We start from the raw sequence: 21,262 nt of genomic DNA on the forward strand, positions 1-21,262 counted from the left end.
TAAGTTAAATAACGAAACGCAAATAAGGAAATGCTATTTCATTTATTTACGTTTGAATAAAAAAACAAAAGTACGTACCGGATTGTTTAGTTCCACACCAATAGTATTTATTTTATCAATGGCATGTAATTTTCTCCCATAGTAAGAAGTCAATTAATTGCCTTAATCCGTGTGCAATTTCGTAAATTAACACAACTCTGGCGTCAAAATTGAAAACATGTCCGATCCCGCTTCCCATGTAAACAAAATCGTAGAAGTGAAGTCTTTGCGATTTTAATACCGATGCATGGCGGCCTAAACGGAACACACATTTAAATTTCACGGAATTGTTTAGCTTCGGATGCATAATCGTTTAGCTTCGGATGGCGCATTTATGTGGATTCTTCTAACACATCGACTCGAGCTTGCTGTCAGACAAGTTGCTGATTTCAGTCTTGATTATTCCGGGTGGTAGATAAACACAAAGTTTGTAATTGAGGTGAGTAAGCGCTAATAGACTATGTTTAAAGTATGTGATGATAGATGCACACATCGCTATAGACCTACAGTTTCCTTTGGCATGGATATAACCAATAAATCTACCTCGGGTCGTTTCGGTCTCTACTGTGCAATATAATTTAGTTAAGTTGTTTAGGTCCACTGTAGCTTAATTCAGCTGTTTAATAATAGTACATGACACTTTAACACACATAAAGTTATTGATATATATTTTTAGGTAGAGCACTAGTCAAGAGTAAATTTTGTGCATGATATGTGGACTCTGTCAATCTTGGTGAAAATAGTACAATGTGTAGTTCTAGATATTTTTCTGCTGCTGACTGAGTTCAGTGAAGCTTTTATTATGTCACCTCACCATAGATCATGGTGACCTATTGCGATAGTCTTTTTTCTGTTGTCGTGCGTTGTCCATCGGGTGTCATGCAAATGAAAAGTGACCATGTAGACTAAGAAAGATCTCAGACGGGTTCGAAAATCAGCTTGATTTGAGGGTAATTTACGGAGTTATTGCCCTTTGCACTAATAATTACCATTGGACCTTGTGCACACTTTAATTTGAGTAAATATGAAAATTGCTTAATGAAAAATAGTATGTATTGTAGACTAATGTAGCGGGATTGGACTAGGTCAATTCATCAGTGACCAGGAAGCTCAGTCCGTAGAGCACTCGGCTAGTGTTCGTAGGGTTCCGGGTTCGAATCCTGGTCTGGCCACTATATTTTATCCTCTAGATCTGTTACAGAATTGGCGTCAAACTAAATAACCCACGGTGGTGGTGTTTGGAAGGGTCTTGTATATATATATATGTCTTTGAGGGCAAAAACTTCGAGAAAGGAGGGAGGAGTGTAGCGGGATAACATAGCTTGGGATTGAATTTGGGGTCAAAAGGTCATTGTTACCAAAAAATAGATTGTTTCACAATTTTTTTTTTCCAAAGGATAACTTGAGACATAATTTGTTCAAACTTCATACAAAGCTTGTTAAAAACAGGCTTGGCATTTTAAATAATAAGCCTGCCCATGTTGTTTGTCCATATAGAGCTTACCCTAACAAATTAAATTTGACTTTATTAAATAATTACATCAAATATATACATTATATTTCTACAAATATAAATATCTTGCGGGTAGCTATTTTGATAAAAAATGAAGAGATTAATTTCTATTAAGCGTAGCTAAGCACCTTACTACAGCAAAGAACTTTCATCCTGTACGTATATATATTGAATGGGACTAGTTCATGTACCAAGTACCTGATACAGATAATGTTTGTGTGGGAGTAGTATCTCACATGCCATGGTACATGTACCATGTACCTGATATACTCGATAACATTTGTATCGGACTAGTATCTCACGTGGTACATGTATAGTACCACGTACCTGATACCCGATAGCGTTTGTGTGGGACTAGTATCTCACGTGGTACATGTATCACGTACCTGATACCCGATAACATTTGTATGGGACTAGTAACTCACGTGGTACATGTGCCACGTACCTGATACCCGATAATGTTTGTGTGGGACTAGTATCTCACGTGGTACATGTGCCACGTACCTGATACCCGATAACGTTTGTATGGGACTAGTATCTCACGTGGTACATGTACCACGTACCTGATACCCGATAACATTTGTATGGGACTAGTAACTCACGTGGTACATGTGCCACGTACCTGATACTCGATAATGTTTGTGTGGGACTAGTATCTCACGTGGTACATGTGCCACGTACCTGATACCCAATAACGTTTGTGTGGGACTAGTATCTCACGTGGTACATGTACCACGTACCTGATACCCGATAACATTTGTATGGGACTAGTAACTCACGTGGTACATGTGCCACGTACCTGATACCCGATAATGTTTGTGTGGGACTAGTATCTCACGTGGTACATGAATGGCTGATCATTAGGCATGAAATAAAGAATAAATTATAAATGTTTTAAATCGGTTGATATTTTTTACTTTCAGATTTAAAATAATGATGTATAAACGGCTGAAATAACTGGATACAGATTAACTCTAATCGCTGTCAGCCTAAAAATGCAGTCACTTGATGTAGCTCACAAAGCTAATGGTAAAATCTGGCACCGCAAACCAACACCGTCAGCTGATAATGGGTAAGTTGGTCAGATTGAGTGGCTTATTAATCTGATGATCATGTAATGATATGGTTACATATAACCATGAATATTTTATATGTGATGTATTAATGACTATAATGCTTGATAAAGGTGACATAATAAAGTTTTAGTGAAGAAAACGGTATTCCATTTTTTTTTTAACATATATTAAAATTGACTGTCCTCTCTGTTTCACTTTTAATAGATTATTGAGATTTGTTTTGACAGGTTAATGGTTAATATACATCACAGCCAGGCGGGCAGTCTCTCACAGTTCAGTCGCAATGTCCGTTTTCTCCACACCTCATTTGACGGCCAGACAGAGACTTTCTTGGCTGGAGATCACCAAGGCAACGTATACATATTTGATCTAAATAAAAACAGGTAAAGATATATGAGCACAAATATTTCAGTGTAAACTAACTTTCTCTCGCAGGTATTAAATTTCGAAACAGGTTCACGAAGATTGAAATTTGCAGATTGAAAAATTAAATGTAAATTCCTATCAATAGATATGATGTAGATGGCAGTACGTGGAGATAAACCTTTGATTGCCATATTCGCCTAAGTAAACCGCACGCGAATGAAAGTTAGTCTACAGTATTGATATGATTTGCAGTTCTTTGTATGCAAAGAATTATGTAGTGTTTTCCTAACCAGACATTATCTGGCATTTGTAAAAAATGGTTGAAGTAAATGAATTCCTCATGATCAGATATAATTATTATACCTTTACACATTTAAGCACATAGAGTTTAGACAAAGTGATTGTAACAGTTGGTATAGAGAAATGATGTTATGTTTTTCTAGATTTTTCCTCGGACAGAAAACAGGGCATCCCTGTACAGCTGTGGCTTTTAATCTGCGTCGGAAATCAGAGTTCTTGGTGGGACTGTCTGATTACTCTCTTAAGTGCTTTGATACAGGTGAGTTTACATTCTCAGGTGCTTAATATAGACACAGGTGAGTTTACATTCTTAAGTGCTTTGATACAGGTGAGTTTACATTCTTAAGTGCTTTGATACAGGTGAGTTTACATTCTTAAGTGCTTTGATACAGGTGAGTTTACATTCTTAAGTGCTTTGATACAGGTGAGTTTACATTTTTAAGTACTTTGATACAGGTGAGTTTACATTCTCAAGTGCTTTGATACAGGTGAGGTTACATTCTCAAGTGCTTTGATACAGGGGAGTTTACATTCTCAAGTGCTTTGACACAGGTGAGTTCAGTTGTAGCCTTTTATTTGTACCAGAATGTTGTCCACACATTGTCTCACTTTTAACCTTTAATTTTACCCTTGTGGGACTTTGGGTTTTGTATAATAATAATAAGAAAAGACAGTTATAAGATTAACCTGGATAGTTTTAAGCTCACCTGGCCCAAAGGGGCGGTGAGCTTATGTCATGGCGCGCCGTCCGCCGTCCATCCGTCTGTCATCCGTCATCTGTCCGTCAACATTTCCTTTAAATAGCTACTAGTCATAGAGTTCTGCATGGATTGTAACCAAATTTGGTCACTAACGTCCTTGGGGAAGGGGAACAGAACTTGTATAAATTTTGGCTTTGACTCTCGGGGGCAGGAAGGGCAGGGCCCAATAGGAGATTTCAGAAAAGATGGCGTGACGTCACAGAAAATTTACATCCGGGTCCTCAAAGGTACAAACACTGTATGTCGACTAATGAAAACAATAACAGATACGTACAGCCCTGCTACACAATCGATACTGTGGCAAAAGTATACACTTTCATACTTGCAAATTCTGATTTTAAAATGGTTTCTTATTGTTTAAGAGGCTACAGACATTTATATTTTGATATTTACAATTGTTTATTGCTAAATATATTTCTGTAGATTTAGTGTTGAAGCCAGCTTGCGAAGCGGTGCCGGGTCGTCACATCACACGTACCCGTTTTTTGTTCACACGTAGTTGTGAAAAAGTTATGAATAGATAATTGATTTTATTGTCATGTTTCTGTTGTACATGAAAAAGCTGCTCACAACACTATATAACATAACGAAAGGTGGACCATATCTGGCTAGACCACGGCCGCTCGTGCATGGCTTCGTCGCTGGTAGATCACCGCAGGCCACTATTAATAATTACCAACACTTTTATCTCAATAAGGACTTGTTTAAGATATATATTTTGTTATTTAATATGTACATGTTGTTTTAATGGAATGCTCTTGTATCGTAACAAAATGACGAATAGTAATTAAACTACTGTGTTACACGTACACGTATGGCTGCCGATCTCGAAAAATAAAATGGTGAAATCGTTCAGTTTTAATGCTGCAGATTTCATTTTTAATATTTCATTTTCAGCCGCTTTTATCCCATAGACTGCTATGTTAAGTCTCAAATTGAAGTGATATTACTTTTAGAAAATTTGAATACATATTAGTTAGACTTCATTTAAATTGATATAAATTACAGATCGTAGTACTGTAAATGCCGACCAGGATACATTGCGCACGGCTTCGAGAATCATAAATACTCTAGTTTTGTTTAAAAAATGTGATAAAATGAACCTACAAACTGACTCATTTGTATGTTATAAACTAATTCCCAAAATTGATGACATAAAAAATAACCAGAATACGTATTTTTTTGACACTGAAAATGGACGAAATTCGGGTTCTCGGCTGTACTGTAATGCATATGGCTGCCGTGGGCTTGGGGTAATCTACAAAAGCAAATGTTTAATTTTGCACTAATCATATATTGTAAGGTGTTTTATCAAGTAACACTTCGAAAACAGTAATAACTTATAATATTTTGGGGGACTTTGAATTTAATTTGTAATTTCAAGTTGATATTTGCAATATGTCTGTCAATGTTATACGTAATGGCGACCGTGTTTTCTCGTAGCGGTCGAAAATGAAGTATAAACAGAGTAAAATATATAAATACCATATGTTTAAATTAGTATATTATTGTAAAATATTTTTTTTACACTTTTTGAAATTAAAATAACGCAATAGTTCTCGGTTTGCCGTACTATTTATTACAATAAAATGTAAACAAACATCGCAAGCGGCTGTGTTCCCACGATGTTAATGTGTACAGATATACGGAGTTGTACCTTTGAGCGCCCGGATGTACCTTTGTGTGACGTCATCGCCATCTTTTCTGAAATCTCCTATAGGGGAAATAGAGGTAAATCCTATAAATTGCTACTTGTTCTAGAGTTCACCATGGATTGTAACCAAATTTGGCCACAAACATCCTTGGGGGAAGGGGAACAGAACTTGTATAAATTTTGGCCCCCGGGGCAGGAGGGGCGGGCCCCAATAGGGGAATTAGAGGTAAATATTCAAATTCCTTCAGAAAAGAAATAATGAACCTGTATTCACAACAGTACTTGGCGTTACAAACCAGGTGAGCGATACAGGCCCTCTGGGCCTCTTGTTACTGCTGCTAATTACTCAGCAATTAGGGAGTACAGTAAACTGATAGCTCTATAATGTCACCATCAATGACTCATTTCAGATACAAAAGAAATGGTAGCCTGGATGAAAGGCCACGAGTCGGCCATCAGAGACATATCAGTACATGCATCAGGTAGATATGCTCTGACCACATCGACAGACACAGCCCAACTATGGGACCTGGACACCTTCCAACGTAAACGTAAACTAAACATTAAGGAGGAGGTCGGAATCGTACAGGTAGACTTTGAAATACAATGTATATGATAAAACAATATAATATTCAACTGCTAACTTATATGACACAGAAATTGATGTCTACTCACAAAACTAGGTAATTATGTAATTCTAATTTCTACATAATGAAACCTTTTGATAAAAAACCTCAATGTGAACTGTAAATATTTTGTATTTTGCAGGATTTTGACTTGTAATTGGCAATTTACAGAAACTTGAAAAGCTTCAAAAACAAATCAAAACTTGTTTTAAAAGTGCAATGAAACTTAGTGAAAGCCAAAGTGAGACTGTCTTCACTGAAGTTATTCTAAACCTGAGTTAGTAGTTATAGCCATGATTGATGGATGTCCAGAATTATTACAACATATTTCATTCCAAGTGGACATTTATACAAGCTTAAACAAATGTTAACTTGTATTTTAATGGTGTGTTAGTCCAAGTGGACATTTTGACACACCTTCAGAATTTTCAGGTCACCTGAGACGAAGTCTCAAGTGACCTATTCTGATTGCCTTATGTCCGTCGTCCGTCATATGTCCGTAAACAATTTACATATTCGACTTCATCTCCAAAACTGATGAAGCAATTTCAATGACATTTTGCACAAACCTTCTAAGGCATAAGCCCAATCAAAATTGTGAATTATATAGTCCCCACCGCCCAGGGGGCTGTGGGAGGGGCCGAAAGGGATAAAATTGACTAAAATTTCAAAAATCTTCTTCTCCACTCACAGATGTGGTGGAATCAAATACTCTTCATAGATAGAAAGGTCTTAAGGTCCTTTACAAAAATTGTGAATTATGTGACCCTGGGGTCTCTCGTTTCCCCCGGGGAGGGGGTTAAGTATAGTATACTATAGTTTATATATGGAAAACACATTTTTGAGCATTATTTGGTCATTTGTTATTGGAAATGAGTCAAATGTTGTCAGAATTATCAGTAAGAGATGGCCATTGAATCCCATTAATAAATTTTCCATGACTGACCCCTAGGGGCCTTAGGTGCAGGGTCAAATAGGCTAAAACTTCAAAAACCTTTTTCTAAAATTCTGGAAATGGTAGAATGAAATACTTTTCATAGATAGAAAGGTCTTAAGGCCCTTTACAAAAATTGTAAATTATATGACCCTGGGGTCTCACGTTTCCCCCTGGGGAGGGGGTCAAGTTTACTTTAGTTGATATACGAAAAAATACTTTTATGAACATTATTTGCTCAATTTTCATAGGATATGAGTCAAACTTGATTAGAATTATTAGCCTGAGATATAGCATTTTAACATCCATATTAGTCATCGCTGACCACCTGGGGGACCAGGGGGGTGGGGCCAAACAGGGTCAAAATGACTTAAAATTTCAAAAAATCTTCTGAGTTCACAGGTTTGATGGAAGCAAATACCTTCCATAGATTAAAAAGTCAAATTTATAAAATCCCTGACCGACTTCAAGGGCCAGTATATAAGTGTTTATATGTCTGTGTCATTCTAAACGAACTCAGGTGACCGTTAAGGCCCATGGGCCTCTTGTTGTTGTTTTAGGTTTTCTTCCTCCCTCTAAGCAATGTGATAATAACTGGCTTCAAAGATGATACAATATTTGCGTGGGAGTCGGACACACTGAAATGTAAATATCAGTTACCCATACCTCCAGGCAACAGTCCACATTACCGCACCTTTGTATCTACCAAGTAAGTCTTCATCCAGGTCGCCACAGTTATGGTAAATGCCATTAATTCTTCATTGTGATAAGTGTTAGGAACAAATTGATTGGTGCATGAGACAGAGCAATAGGAACACATTCTTTACATTTCTGTAGACAATGATGATGGATTTTATCCTAATTCACACAGACAGTGTAACAGAGGAGATTGTAAGGAATTTGGATGTTTCTTGTAAAAGTTTTGAAATTTTGCTATCATTTGATTGACTGGAATAGACTAAGTCACAAAAAAATTCTCATCTTTTTGTTGGCTAAAACATTGTGATGTTTGTAGTACCTATTCCTGATTTGTTTGCCTTATCAGGGATGGCAGAATCCTGGCGGCGGGAGGAAAATCCCGTTTTATCCATCTATGGGATTTGGACACTCATAGAGTACTACGCATTGTGGAACTACCAGCCAAGGTGACGGCCGTCAAACAGATGGTCTTCCTGCCAGATAACTTTGATGCTGGGGCAAATCAGGTAGGTCTTCCTGCCAGATAACTTTGATGCTGGAGCAAATCAGGTAGGTCTTCCTGCCAGATAACTTTGATGCTGGAGCAAATCAGGTAGGTCTTCCTGCCAGATAACTTTGATGCTGGAGCAAATCAGGTAGGTCTTCCTGCCAGATAACTTTGATGCTGGAGCAAATCAGGTAGGTCTTCCTGCCAGATAACTTTGATGCTGGAGCAAATCAGGTAGGTCTTCCTGCCAGATAACTTTGATGCTGGGGCAAATCAGGTAGGTCTTCCTGCCAGATAACTTTGATGCTGGAGCAAATCAGGTAGGTCTTCCTGCCAGATAACTTTGATGCTGGAGCAAATCAGGTAGGTCTTCCTGCCAGATAACTTTGATGCTGGAGCAAATCAGGTAGGTCTTCCTGCCAGATAACTTTGATGCTGGAGCAAATCAGGTAGGTCTTCCTGCCAGATAACTTTGATGCTGGAGCAAATCAGGTAGGTCTTCTGCCAGATAACTTTGATGCTGGGCAAATCAGGTAGGTCTTCCTGCCAGATAACTTTGATGCTGGAGCAAATCAGGTAGGTCTTCCTGCCAGATAACTTTGATGCTGGAGCAAATCAGGTAGGTCTTCCTGCCAGATAACTTTGATGCTGGAGCAAATCAGGTAGGTCTTCCTGCCAGATAACTTTTGATGCTGGAGCAAATCAGGTAGGTCTTCCTGCCAGATAACTTTGATGCTGGAGCAAATCAGGTAGGTCTTCCTGCCAGATAACTTTGATGCTGGAGCAAATCAGGTAGGTCTTCCTGCCAGATAACTTTGATGCTGGAGCAAATCAGGTAGGTCTTCCTGCCAGATAACTTTGATGCTGGGGCAAATCAGGTAGGTCTTCCTGCCAGATAACTTTGATGCTGGAGCAAATCAGGTAGGTCTTCCTGCCAGATAACTTTGATGCTGGAGCAAATCAGGTAGGTCTTCCTGCCAGATAACTTTGATGCTGGAGCAAATCAGGTAGGTCTTCCTGCCAGATAACTTTGATGCTGGAGCAAATCAGGTAGGTCTTCCTGCCAGATAACTTTGATGCTGGAGCAAATCAGGTAGGTCTTCCTGCCAGATAACTTTGATGCTGGAGCAAATCAGGTAGGTCTTCCTGCCAGATAACTTTGATGCTGGAGCAAATCAGGTAGGTCTTCCTGCCAGATAACTTTGAATGGGGCAAATCAGGTAGGTCTTCCTGCCAGATAACTTTGATGCTGGGGCAAATCAGGTAGGTCTTCCTGCCAGATAACTTTGATGCTGGGCAAATCAGGTAGGTCTTCCTGCCAGATAACTTTGATGCTGGGGCAAATCAGGTAGGTCTTCCTGCCAGATAACTTTGATGCTGGGCAAATCAGGTAGGTCTTCCTGCCAGATAACTTTGATGCTGGGGCAAATCAGGTAGGTCTTCCTGCCAGATAACTTTGATGCTGGGGCAAATCAGGTAGGTCTTCCTGCCAGATAACTTTGATGCTGGAGCAAATCAGGTAGGTCTTCCTGCCAGATAACTTTGATGCTGGGGCAAATCAGGTAGGTCTTCCTGCCAGATAACTTTGATGCTGGGGCAAATCAGGTAGGTCTTCCTGCCAGATAACTTTGATGCTGGGGCAAATCAGGTAGGTCTTCCTGCCAGATAACTTTGATGCTGGGGCAAATCAGGTAGGTCTTCCTGCCAGATAACTTTGATGCTGGGGCAAATCAGGTAGGTCTTCCTGCCAGATAACTTTGATGCTGGGGCAAATCAGGTAGTCTTCTGCAGATAACTTTGATGCTGGGGCAAATCAGGTAGGTCTTCCTGCCAGATAACTTTGATGTTGGGACAAATCAGGTAGGTCTTCCTGCCAGATAACTTTGATGCTGGGGCAAATCAGGTAGGTCTTCCTGCCAGATAACGTTAATGCTGGGACAAATCTGGTAGGTCTTCCTGCCAGATAACTTTGATGCTGGGGCAAATCAGGTAGGTCTTCCTGCCAGATAACTTTGATGCTGGGGCAAATAGGTAGGTCTTCCTGCCAGATAACTTTGATGCTGGGGCAAATCAGGTAGGTCTTCCTGCCAGATAACTTTGATGCTGGGACAAATCAGGTAGGTCTTCCTGCCAGATAACTTTGATGCTGGGGCAAATCAGGTAGGTCTTCCTGCCAGATAACTTTGATGCTGGGGCAAATCAGGTAGGTCTAGAACTTGATAACTTGGTTACTTCTTCTTACATATATTGATGCTGGCATGGCCAAGAGTTAAAAAAATAGCTTACATCAATGAATAAAATTCCTGTACAGGGACATACTTCACAGGGCTGTCTTTGTTGACCATCACTAGATGTGACAGGGGAAAGAATGAAGGCATGCACTATGACACTGCTTATTGATATATATACTGTACCTATAAGAGTTTAAACTTGATGTACTTGTTTTTATAAAAGTATATTCCTTGTTTTCTGTAGGTCCTGGGAGTGCTGAGTCAGGACGGTAATATAATATATTCCTTGTTTTCTATAGGTCCTGGGAGTGCTGAGTCAGGACGGTAATATAATATATTCCTTGTTTTCTGTAGGTCCTGGGAGCGCTGAGTCAGGATGGTAATATAATATATTCCTTGTTTTCTGTAGGTCCTGGGAGTGCTGAGTCAGGATGGTATCGTGCGTTTCATCAACATAAACACTTGCAAGCTACTTTTTGATGTTGGAAGTATTGAAAACAAGATAAACAATATCACCATTAGCTCATCAGGGCGCCACCTATCGGCAGTGATGGAGGACGGCAGTCTCAATGTGTACAACTTACACGCCATGTCCTCTGAACTGAACAAGGTAAATATCTCAGTATTTGGCTGGCTGTCATCCATAGGCGAAAACTCTAAATTAAGAAATTTGAACAACACATATACTTTTGTAAAACTTATTTATAATAAACTCCTAGGAAATAAAAAATTAGTTTGTTAAACAAGAAGTTTGTTGTCTAGATAGAACAAATCTTTATACATCATTCATTCTAATCGAGTTTATTATATTCAAGTTTTACTGTATTCATCTGATGTTACAAGTTTTTTACCACCATAATGATTTTCTGCTGTGTTCACAATGATAAGTATAACATATATTGAATCAATAAGTTTATCACTAATAGAATTGGGTATGCACAATATATACCACAAGTTTTCCAAAAAAGAAAATGTAGATTATACCATCATTTTTGTCAGTTCTTTTATTTCACAAGTTACACAAGTTTACAGAGTTCAGTAAATACTAACATGTTGATGTTTCAGCCCCCTGCTCCGTTGGTCAAGGTTGTGTCAGGAAACAAAATGGCTGATACATCTTCTAAATCAAGTCTCAAACAAAAAGGCAAAGGCCGTGCAGGAGGCAAGGAGAATAAGATGTTAGGAGAAGGTCAAGGGACTAAGGAGGTAAGTGTGTACCTAGGAATATCAAGGATTACTGCAAAATGTACAAATGTTCTTACCTATAACTCTTTACCCTGAATATAAATGTTCTTACCTATAACTCTATACCCTGAATATAAATGTTCTTACCTATAACTCCATACCCTGAATATAAATGTTCTTACCTATAACTCCATACCCTGAATATAAATGTTCTTACCTATAACTCTATACCCTGAATATAATGTTCTTACCTATAACTCCATACCCTGAATATAATGTTCTTACCTATAACTCTATACCCTGAATATAAATGTTCTTACCTATAACTCTATACCCTGAATATAAATGTTCTTACCTATAACTCTATACCCTGAATATAAATGTTCTTACCTATAACTCTATACCCTGAATATAAATGTTCTTACCTATAACTCTATACCCTGAATATAATGTTCTTACCTATAACTCCATACCCTGAATATAATGTTCTTACCTATAACTCTATACCCTGAATATAAATGTTCTTACCTATAACTCTATACCCTGAATATAAATGTTCTTACCTATAACTCTATACCCTGAATATAAATGTTCTTACCTATAACTCCATACCCTGAATATAATGTTCTTACCTATAACTCTATACCCTGAATATAAATGTTCTTCTTACCTATATAAACTCTATACCCTGAATATAAATGTTCTTACCTATAACTCTATACCCTGAATATAAATGTTCTTACCTATAACTCTATACCCTGAAATATAAATGTTCTTACCTATAACTCTATACCCTGAATATAAATGTTCTTACCTATAACTCTATACCCTGAATATAAATGTTCTTACCTATAACTCCAAACCCTGAATATAAATGTTCTTACCTATAACTCTATACCCTGAATATAAATGTTCTTACCTATAACTCCATACCCTGAATATAAATGTTCTTACCTATAACTCTATACCCTGAATATAAATGTTCTTACCTATAACTCTATACCCTGAATATAAATGTTCTTACCTATAACTCTATACCCTGAATATAAATGTTCTTACCTATAACTCTATACCCTGAATATAAATGTTCTTACCTATAACTCTATACCCTGAATATAAATGTTCTTACCTATAACTCTATACCCTGAATATAAATGTTCTTACCTATAACTCTATACCCTGAATATAAATGTTCTTATCTATAACTCTATACCCTGAATATAAATGTTCTTACCTATAACTCCAAACCCTGAATATAAATGTTCTTACCTATAACTCTATACCCTGAATATAAATGTTCTTACCTATAACTCCATACCCTGAATATAAATGTTCTTACCTATAACTCTATACCCTGAATATAAATGTTCTTACCTATAACTCTATACCCTGAATATAAATGTTCTTACCTATAACTCTATACCCTGAATATAAATGTTCTTACCTATAACTCTATACCCTGAATATAAATGTTCTTACCTATAACTCTATACCCTGAATATAAATGTTCTTACCTATAACTCTACCCTGAATATAAATGTTCTTACCTATAACTCTATACCCTGAATATAAATGTTCTTACCTATAACTCCATACCCTGAATATAAATGTTCTTACCTATAACTCTATACCCTGAATATAAATGTTCTTACCTATAACTCCATACCCTGAATATAAATGTTCTTACCTATAACTCTATACCCTGAATATAAATGTTCTTACCTATAACTCTATACCCTGAATATAAATGTTCTTACCTATAACTCTATACCCTGAATATAAATGTTCTTACCTATAACTCTATACCCTGAATATAAATGTTCTTACCTATAAATCTATACCCTGAATATAAATGTTCTTACCTATAACTCTATACCCTGAATAATTAAGCACACTTCATTGAAGTAAAAATCAATAGTTTGTACATGTGGTTAACTTCTATTGATTTTACATGTTCATATTTTGATGGTGTCCAATTCATTGAAAAGAATCATAATTCTATCATTAGATTTGTTCTTGATTCAGATTGAGATTCCGGAGAGGCTAAACATGGAGAGGTTAACAGCTATACTGAAAGGGTATGGAGAATACCCCAGTAAATATCGTATGTTTATTTGGCGATCAGTGCTGCGACTTCCTGAGAACCACACAGCCTACGCAGCCCTCGTAGATAAAGGCACACATCCCGCCTATGTCAACCTACAGGAGGACTACCCTATAAAGAGTAGGAAGCTCCTGAGAGTCCTACAGAGGTATGATAAATACTAGATTGTATTGTCCATAGAACAATGGTTGAGGAGCCCTACAGAGGTATGATAAATACTAGCTTGTATTGTCCATAGTACAATGGTTGTGGAGTCCTACAGAGGTATGATAAATACTAGCTTGTATTGTCCATAGAACAATGGTTGAGGAGTCCTACAGAGGTATGATAAATACTAGCTTGTACTGTCCATAGTACAATGGTTGAGGAGTCCTACAGAGGTATGATAAATACTAGCTTGTATTGTCCATAGAACAATGGTTGAGGAGTCCTACAGAGGTATGATAAATACTAGATTGTATTGTCCATAGAACAATGGTTGAGGAGCCCTACAGAGGTATGATAAATACTAGCTTGTATTGTCCATAGTACAATGGTTGAGGAGTCCTACAGAGGTATGATAAATACTAGCTTGTATTGTCCGTAGAACAATGGTTGAGGAGTCCTACAGAGGTATGTTAAATACTAGCTTGTATTGTCCATAGAACAATGGTTGAGGAGTCCTACAGAGGTATGATAAATACTAGCTTGTATTGTCCATAGAACAATGGTTGAGGAGTCCTACAGAGGTATGATAAATACTAGCTTGTATTGTCCATAGAACAATGGTTGAGGAGTCCTACAGAGGTATGATAAATACTAGATTGTATTGTCCATAGAACAATGGTTGAGGAGTCCTACAGAGGTATGATAAATACTAGCTTGTATTGTCCTAGAACAATGGTTGAGGAGTCCTACAGAGGTATGTTAAATACTAGCTTGTATTGTCCGTAGAACAATGTTTGAGGAGTCCTACAGAGGTATGATAAATACTAGCTTGTATTGTCCATAGAACAATGGTTGAGGAGTCCTACAGAGGTATGTTAAATACTAGATTGTACTGTCCATAGAACAATGTTTGAGAAGTCCTACAGAGGTATGATAAATACTAGCTTGTACTGTCCATAGAACAATGTTTGAGAAGTCCTACAGAGGTATGATAAATACTAGCTTGTACTGGCCATAGTACAATGGTTGAGGAGTCCTACAGAGGTATGATAAATACTAGCTTGTATTGTCCATAGAACAATGGTTGAGGAGTCCTACAGAGGTATGTTAAATACTAGCTTGTACTGTCCATAGAACAATGGTTGAGGAGTCCTACAGAGGTATGTTAAATACTAGCTTGTATTGTCCATAGAACAATGTTTGAGGAGTCCTACAGAGGTATGATAAATACTAGCTTGTATTGTCCATAGAACAATGGTTGAGGAGTCCTACAGAGGTATGATAAATACTAGCTTGTATTGTCCATAGAACAATGTTTGAGGAGTCCTACAGAGGTATGATAAATACTAGATTGTATTGTCCATAGAACAATGGTTGAGGAGCCCTACAGAGGTATGATAAATACTAGCTTGTATTGTCCATAGAACAATGGTTGAGGAGCCCTACAGAGGTATGATAAATACTAGCTTGTATTGTCCATAGTACAATGGTTGAGGAGTCCTACAGAGGTATGATAAATACTAGCTTGTACTGTCCATAGTACAATGGTTGAGGAGTCCTACAGAGGTATGATAAATACTAGCTTGTATTGTCCATAGAACAATGGTTGAGGAGTCCTACAGAGGTATGTTAAATACTAGCTTGTATTGTCCGTAGAACAATGTTTTAGGAGTCCTACAGAGGTATGATAAATACTAGCTTGTATTGTCCATAGAACAATGGTTGAGGAGTCCTACAGAGGTATGATAAATACTAGCTTGTATTGTCCATAGAACAATGGTTGAGGAGTCCTACAGAGGTATGATAAATACTAGCTTGTATTGTCCATAGAACAATGGTTGAGGAGTCCTACAGAGGTATGTTAAATACTAGATTGTACTGTCCATAAAACAATGGTTGAGGAGTCCTACAGAGGTATGTTAAATACTAGCTTGTATTGTCCGTAGAACAATGTTTGAGGAGTCCTACAGAGGTATGATAAATACTAGCTTGTATTGTCCATAGAACAATGGTTGAGGAGTCCTACAGAGGTATGTTAAATACTAGATTGTACTGTCCATAGAACAATGTTTGAGAAGTCCTACAGAGGTATGATAAATACTAGCTTGTACTGTCCATAGAACAATGGTTGAGGAGTCCTACAGAGGTATGATAAATACTAGCTTGTACTGTCCATAAAACAATGGTTGAGGAGTCCTACAGAGGTATGATAAATACTAGCTTGTATTGTCCATAGAACAATGGTTGAGGAGTCCTACAGAGGTATGATAAATACTAGCTTGTACTGTCCATAGAACAATGGTTGAGGAGTCCTACAGAGGTATGATAAATACTAGCTTGTATTGTCCATAGAACAATGGTTGAGGAGTCCTACAGAGGTATGTTAAATACTAGATTGTACTGTCCATAGAACAATGTTTGAGAAGTCCTACAGAGGTATGATAAATACTAGCTTGTACTGTCCATAGAACAATGGTTGAGGAGTCCTGCAGAGGTATGATAAATACTAGCTTGTATTGTCCATAGAACAATGGTTGAGGAGTCCTACAGAGGTATGATAAATACTAGCTTGTATTGTCCATAGAACAATGGTTGAGGAGTCCTATAGAGGTATGTTAAATACTAGCTTGTATTGTCCATAGAACAATGGTTGAGGAGCCCTACAGAGGTATGTTAAATACTAGCTTGTATTGTCCATAGAACAATGGTTGAGGAGTCCTGCAGAGGTATGATAAATACTAGATTGTACTGTCCATAGAACATTGGTTGAGGAGTCCTACAGAGGTATGATAAATACTAGCTTGTATTGTCCATAGAACAATGGTTGAGGAGTCCTACAGAGGTATGATAAATACTAGCTTGTATTGTCCATAGAACAATGGTTGAGGAGTCCTGCAGAGGTATGATAAGTACTAGCTTGTATTGTCCATAGAACAATGGTTGAGGAGTCCTGCAGAGGTATGATAAGTACTAGCTTGTATTGTCCATAGAACAATGTTTGAGAAGTCCTACAGAGGTATGTTAAATACTAGATTTTACTGTACATAGAACAATGTTTGAGGAGTCCTACAGAGGTATGATAAATACTAGCTTGTACTGTCCATAGAACAATGTTTGAGAAGTCCTACAGAGGTATGTTATATACTAGATTGTACTGTCTATAGAACAATGTTTGAGGAGTCCTACAGAGGTATGATAAATACTAGCTTGTACTGTCCATAGAACAATGGTTGAGGAGTCCTACAGAGGTATGATAAATACTAGCTTGTATTGTCCATAGAACAAATGTTGAGGAGTGCTACAGAGGTATGATAAGTACTAGCTTGTATTGTCCATAGAACAATGGTTGAGGAGTCCTGCAGAGGTATGATAAGTACTAGCTTGTATTGTCCATAGAACAATGGTTGAGGAGTCCTACAGAGGTATGATAAATACTAGCTTGTACTGTCCATAGAACAATGGTTTTGTGATAAGACTTTTTTAATCCTGATGTATATGGGATTCAGTCTATGTATTATAATTCATGTCTTTCTCTCATAGCAGCAATTTATTAATCATGTCATAATATGCAGAAGAACTATATAGATGCATACAGTATTATACATTATCTACCACACAAATTAGCCATTCCCACCTGTTGGTAATAATACCTCATATTTACAGGATCCTATCGTCTCTAGCCCATTGGTCACGTATATTGGATGAGACACAGTATCTATAAATTTTAGCTACCACACAAATTAAATAATACCTCATATTTACAGGATCCTATCGTCTCTAGCCCATTGGTCACGTATATTGGATGAGACACACAGTATCTATAAATTTTAGCTACTACACAAATTAAATAATACCTCATATTTACAGGATCCTATCGGCTCTAGCCCATGCCATTGGTCACGTATATTGGATGAGACACAGTATCTATAAATTTTAGCTTCCACACAAATTAAATAATACCTCATATTTACAGGATCCTATCGTCTCTAGCCCATTGGTCACGTATATTGGATGAGACACAGTATCTATAAATTTTAGCTACTACACAAATTAAATAATACCTCATATTTACAGGATCCTATCGGCTCTAGCCCATGCCATTGGTCACGTATATTGGATGAGACACAGTATCTATAAATTTTAGCTTCCACACAAATTAAATAATACCTCATATTTACAGGATCCTATCGGCTCTAGCCCATGCCATTGGTCACGTATATTGGATGAGACACAGTATCTATAAATTTTAGCTTCCACACAAATTAAATAATACCTCATATTTACAGGATCCTATCGGCTCTAGCCCATGCCATTGGTCACGTATATTGGATGAGACACAGTATCTATAAATTATAGCTTCCACACAAATTAAATAATACCTCATATTTACAGGATCCTATCGGCTCTAGCCCATGCCATTGGTCACGTATATTGGATGAGACACAGTATCTATAAATTATAGCTACCACACAAATTAAATAATACCTCATATTTACAGGATCCTATCGTCTCTAGCCCATTGGTCACGTATATTGGATGAGACACAGTATCTATAAATTTTAGCTTCCACACAAATTAAATAATACCTCATATTTACAGGATCCTATCGGCTCTAGCCCATGCCATTGGTCACGTATATTGGATGAGACACAGTATCTATAAATTTTAGCTTCCACACAAATTAAATAATACCTCATATTTACAGGATCCTATCGGCTCTAGCCCATGCCATTGGTCACGTATATTGGATGAGACACAGTATCTATAAATTTTAGCTTCCACACAAATTAAATAATACCTCATATTTACAGGATCCTATCGGCTCTAGCCCATGCCATTGGTCACGTATATTGGATGAGACACAGTATCTATAAATTTTAGCTTCCACACAAATTAAATAATACCTCATATTTACAGGATCCTTTCGGCTCTAGCCCATTGGTCACGTATATTGGATGAGACACAGTATCTATAAATTTTAGTAACACACAAATTAAATAATACCTCATATTTACAGGATCCTATCGGCTCTAGCCCATTGGTCACGTATATTGGATGAGACACAGTATCTATAAATTTTAGTAACACAAATTAAATAATACCTCATATTTACAGGATCCTTTCGGCTCTAGCCCATTGGTCACCTATTTTTGGTGAGACACAGTATCTACCAGTGCTAGCATTCCCGTTCGTCAAGTTGTTCCAAAACAACCATCTTGTGTGCTTCGAAATAATCGCCACTATCATGGGTAAGTAAAGTGTGTTCATGTGTTAAAAAGTTCTAAAAAGTTAAAACTAGAAAGGAGATATCTAACAGCTTAAATAACAGAAAGTATGCAAATACTAGATCAATAGATTGTAAAATATTTACTTTAGAAAATGAAAGGAGGCTTTAACATTAAAATACTTTTTGAGGAAGGGAATTAGCTTTCAAAAGAAGAAAAAAAGTGATTCCAGTGAATGTGTAGTTAAAGAGAGTATGTAATCTTAGAAAAAAGAGACAAATCAATCAAAATATAACAAGAAAAAGAACAATTATGTAATAGATATGAAAAAGAACAATATCAATGGTTGGTCCTACAAATATTTATTTATTGTGTGTTTACTTAAAGATGCTCCACCGCTGACAAATGGTATTTTTTCACTATCGAAAACAGGAGCAGACGATTTAGTATTTTCTTCAGTTACAAAAGTTACTTATTTTACACAATTACTGGCGTTGTAAAATTTGATAATTCTAATTTTACTTCAAGTTGAAAATATGAAAAATAATTAATTGCATCCCGAAAAAATTCCGTGGCACTATATCTTATATAGAATGAAGTAATGATTGTGCATGCACCAAAGGCGAAATAAATTATTTATGTTATTTTTTGTGTTAATTAGGCATATATATACACGATTAAACACAAATTATTGTTCAAATGATGAAAATCATTTATGCTCTGTCGGCAGTGGAGCATCTTTAAGATAAGGAACAGAATCAGATTCTTTAAGCTTTGTATGACAGAATGCTATAGAAGCATTAATGATTGTATTAAATTTGTTTGTCTATAGAAAATTGGGCTGAGCATTGGTTTGAGTATTTCCCAAACCCACCCATCAACATTCTGAGTTTGATAGAAAATGTCTTGGCTCACCATGACAAGTACCTCCTTCAGCACTTTGTCAAATATGGAGTCACATCACAGGTAAGTGTCCTTTCAATGATACTATTTTATAGTCGTTCTATACCGTCAAACTTCCTAAGGTACACATACCAATGTTGACACATTCAAACATTATCCGACATCAGTGTTGGCGAGCATTGTCCAAATAAAAAATTTGTGAAATGGTCGATCGGCGAACCGAATTTGTGGAATGTTCAAGGCAGACCACAAACAGTTTCAAGCTTAACTTGTTGGAAGAAATTGACCTATTGCCTTTCAATAACATAATATCTAGATTAGTGAGGGACTGGGTACTCGTGACAACTTCTGATTTATTATATTGTAAAGTATGGATTAAACATATGTGTGCATTATATAAGTTGTATTAGACAACATACATGCTTTATAGAATTGTGACCTGACAACAACTCTTAATGTCTAGATGATAGCTATAGGATCAAGATTCAGCAGGAAAAGGGAGATAAATACATCATGCAGCTGGGGAGGGGAGATAACTACATGATGCAACAGGAGGGGAGATAACAACATGATTCAGCAGAAAAAGAAAGATATAAATACTTCATGCAGCAGGGGAGGGGAGATAATCACATGATGCAACAGGAAAAAGTAGTTAATACTTTATGCAGTAGGGGTGGGGAGATAACCACATGATGAAGTAGAGCAGGGGAGATAATCACATGATGCAGTAGGGGAGGGGAGATAACCACATGATGCAGTAGGGGAGGGGAGATAACCACATGATGCAGTAGGGGAGATGAGATAATCACATGATGCAGTAGGACAGGGGAGATAATCACATGATGCAGTAGGGCAGGGGAGATAATCACATGAAGCAGTAGGGCAGGGGAGATAACCACATGATGCAGTAGGGGAGATGAGATAATGACATGATGCAGTAGGGCAGGGGAGATAATGACATGATGCAGTAGGGGAGGGGAGATAATCACATGATGCAGTAGGGCAGGGGAGA

At 37.3% G+C, this 21,262-nt stretch overlaps 1 protein-coding gene across 1 annotated transcript; it reads left to right on the plus strand.

Annotated features, from left to right (window-relative positions):
• The first annotated feature begins 187 nt into the window (after nucleotides 1-187).
• LOC138316833 (TBC1 domain family member 31-like) lies at nucleotides 188-20,713 on the plus strand. The gene is made up of 13 exons (XM_069258488.1): nucleotides 188-478; nucleotides 2,476-2,624; nucleotides 2,856-3,011; nucleotides 3,438-3,553; nucleotides 6,120-6,298; nucleotides 7,830-7,978; nucleotides 8,315-8,474; nucleotides 11,096-11,296; nucleotides 11,752-11,892; nucleotides 13,897-14,123; nucleotides 19,238-19,371; nucleotides 20,180-20,313; nucleotides 20,681-20,713. Exons 2-13 carry the CDS (start codon nucleotides 2,548-2,550, stop codon nucleotides 20,711-20,713), a joined length of 1,707 nt encoding a protein of 568 aa, XP_069114589.1. The 5' UTR covers nucleotides 188-478; nucleotides 2,476-2,547.
• Nucleotides 20,714-21,262: the final 549 nt, after the last annotated feature.

The sequence above is a fragment of the Argopecten irradians genome, chromosome 2 (genome assembly GCF_041381155.1).
Source record: "Argopecten irradians isolate NY chromosome 2, Ai_NY, whole genome shotgun sequence".
NCBI classification, from domain to species: Eukaryota; Metazoa; Mollusca; class Bivalvia; order Pectinida; family Pectinidae; genus Argopecten; species Argopecten irradians.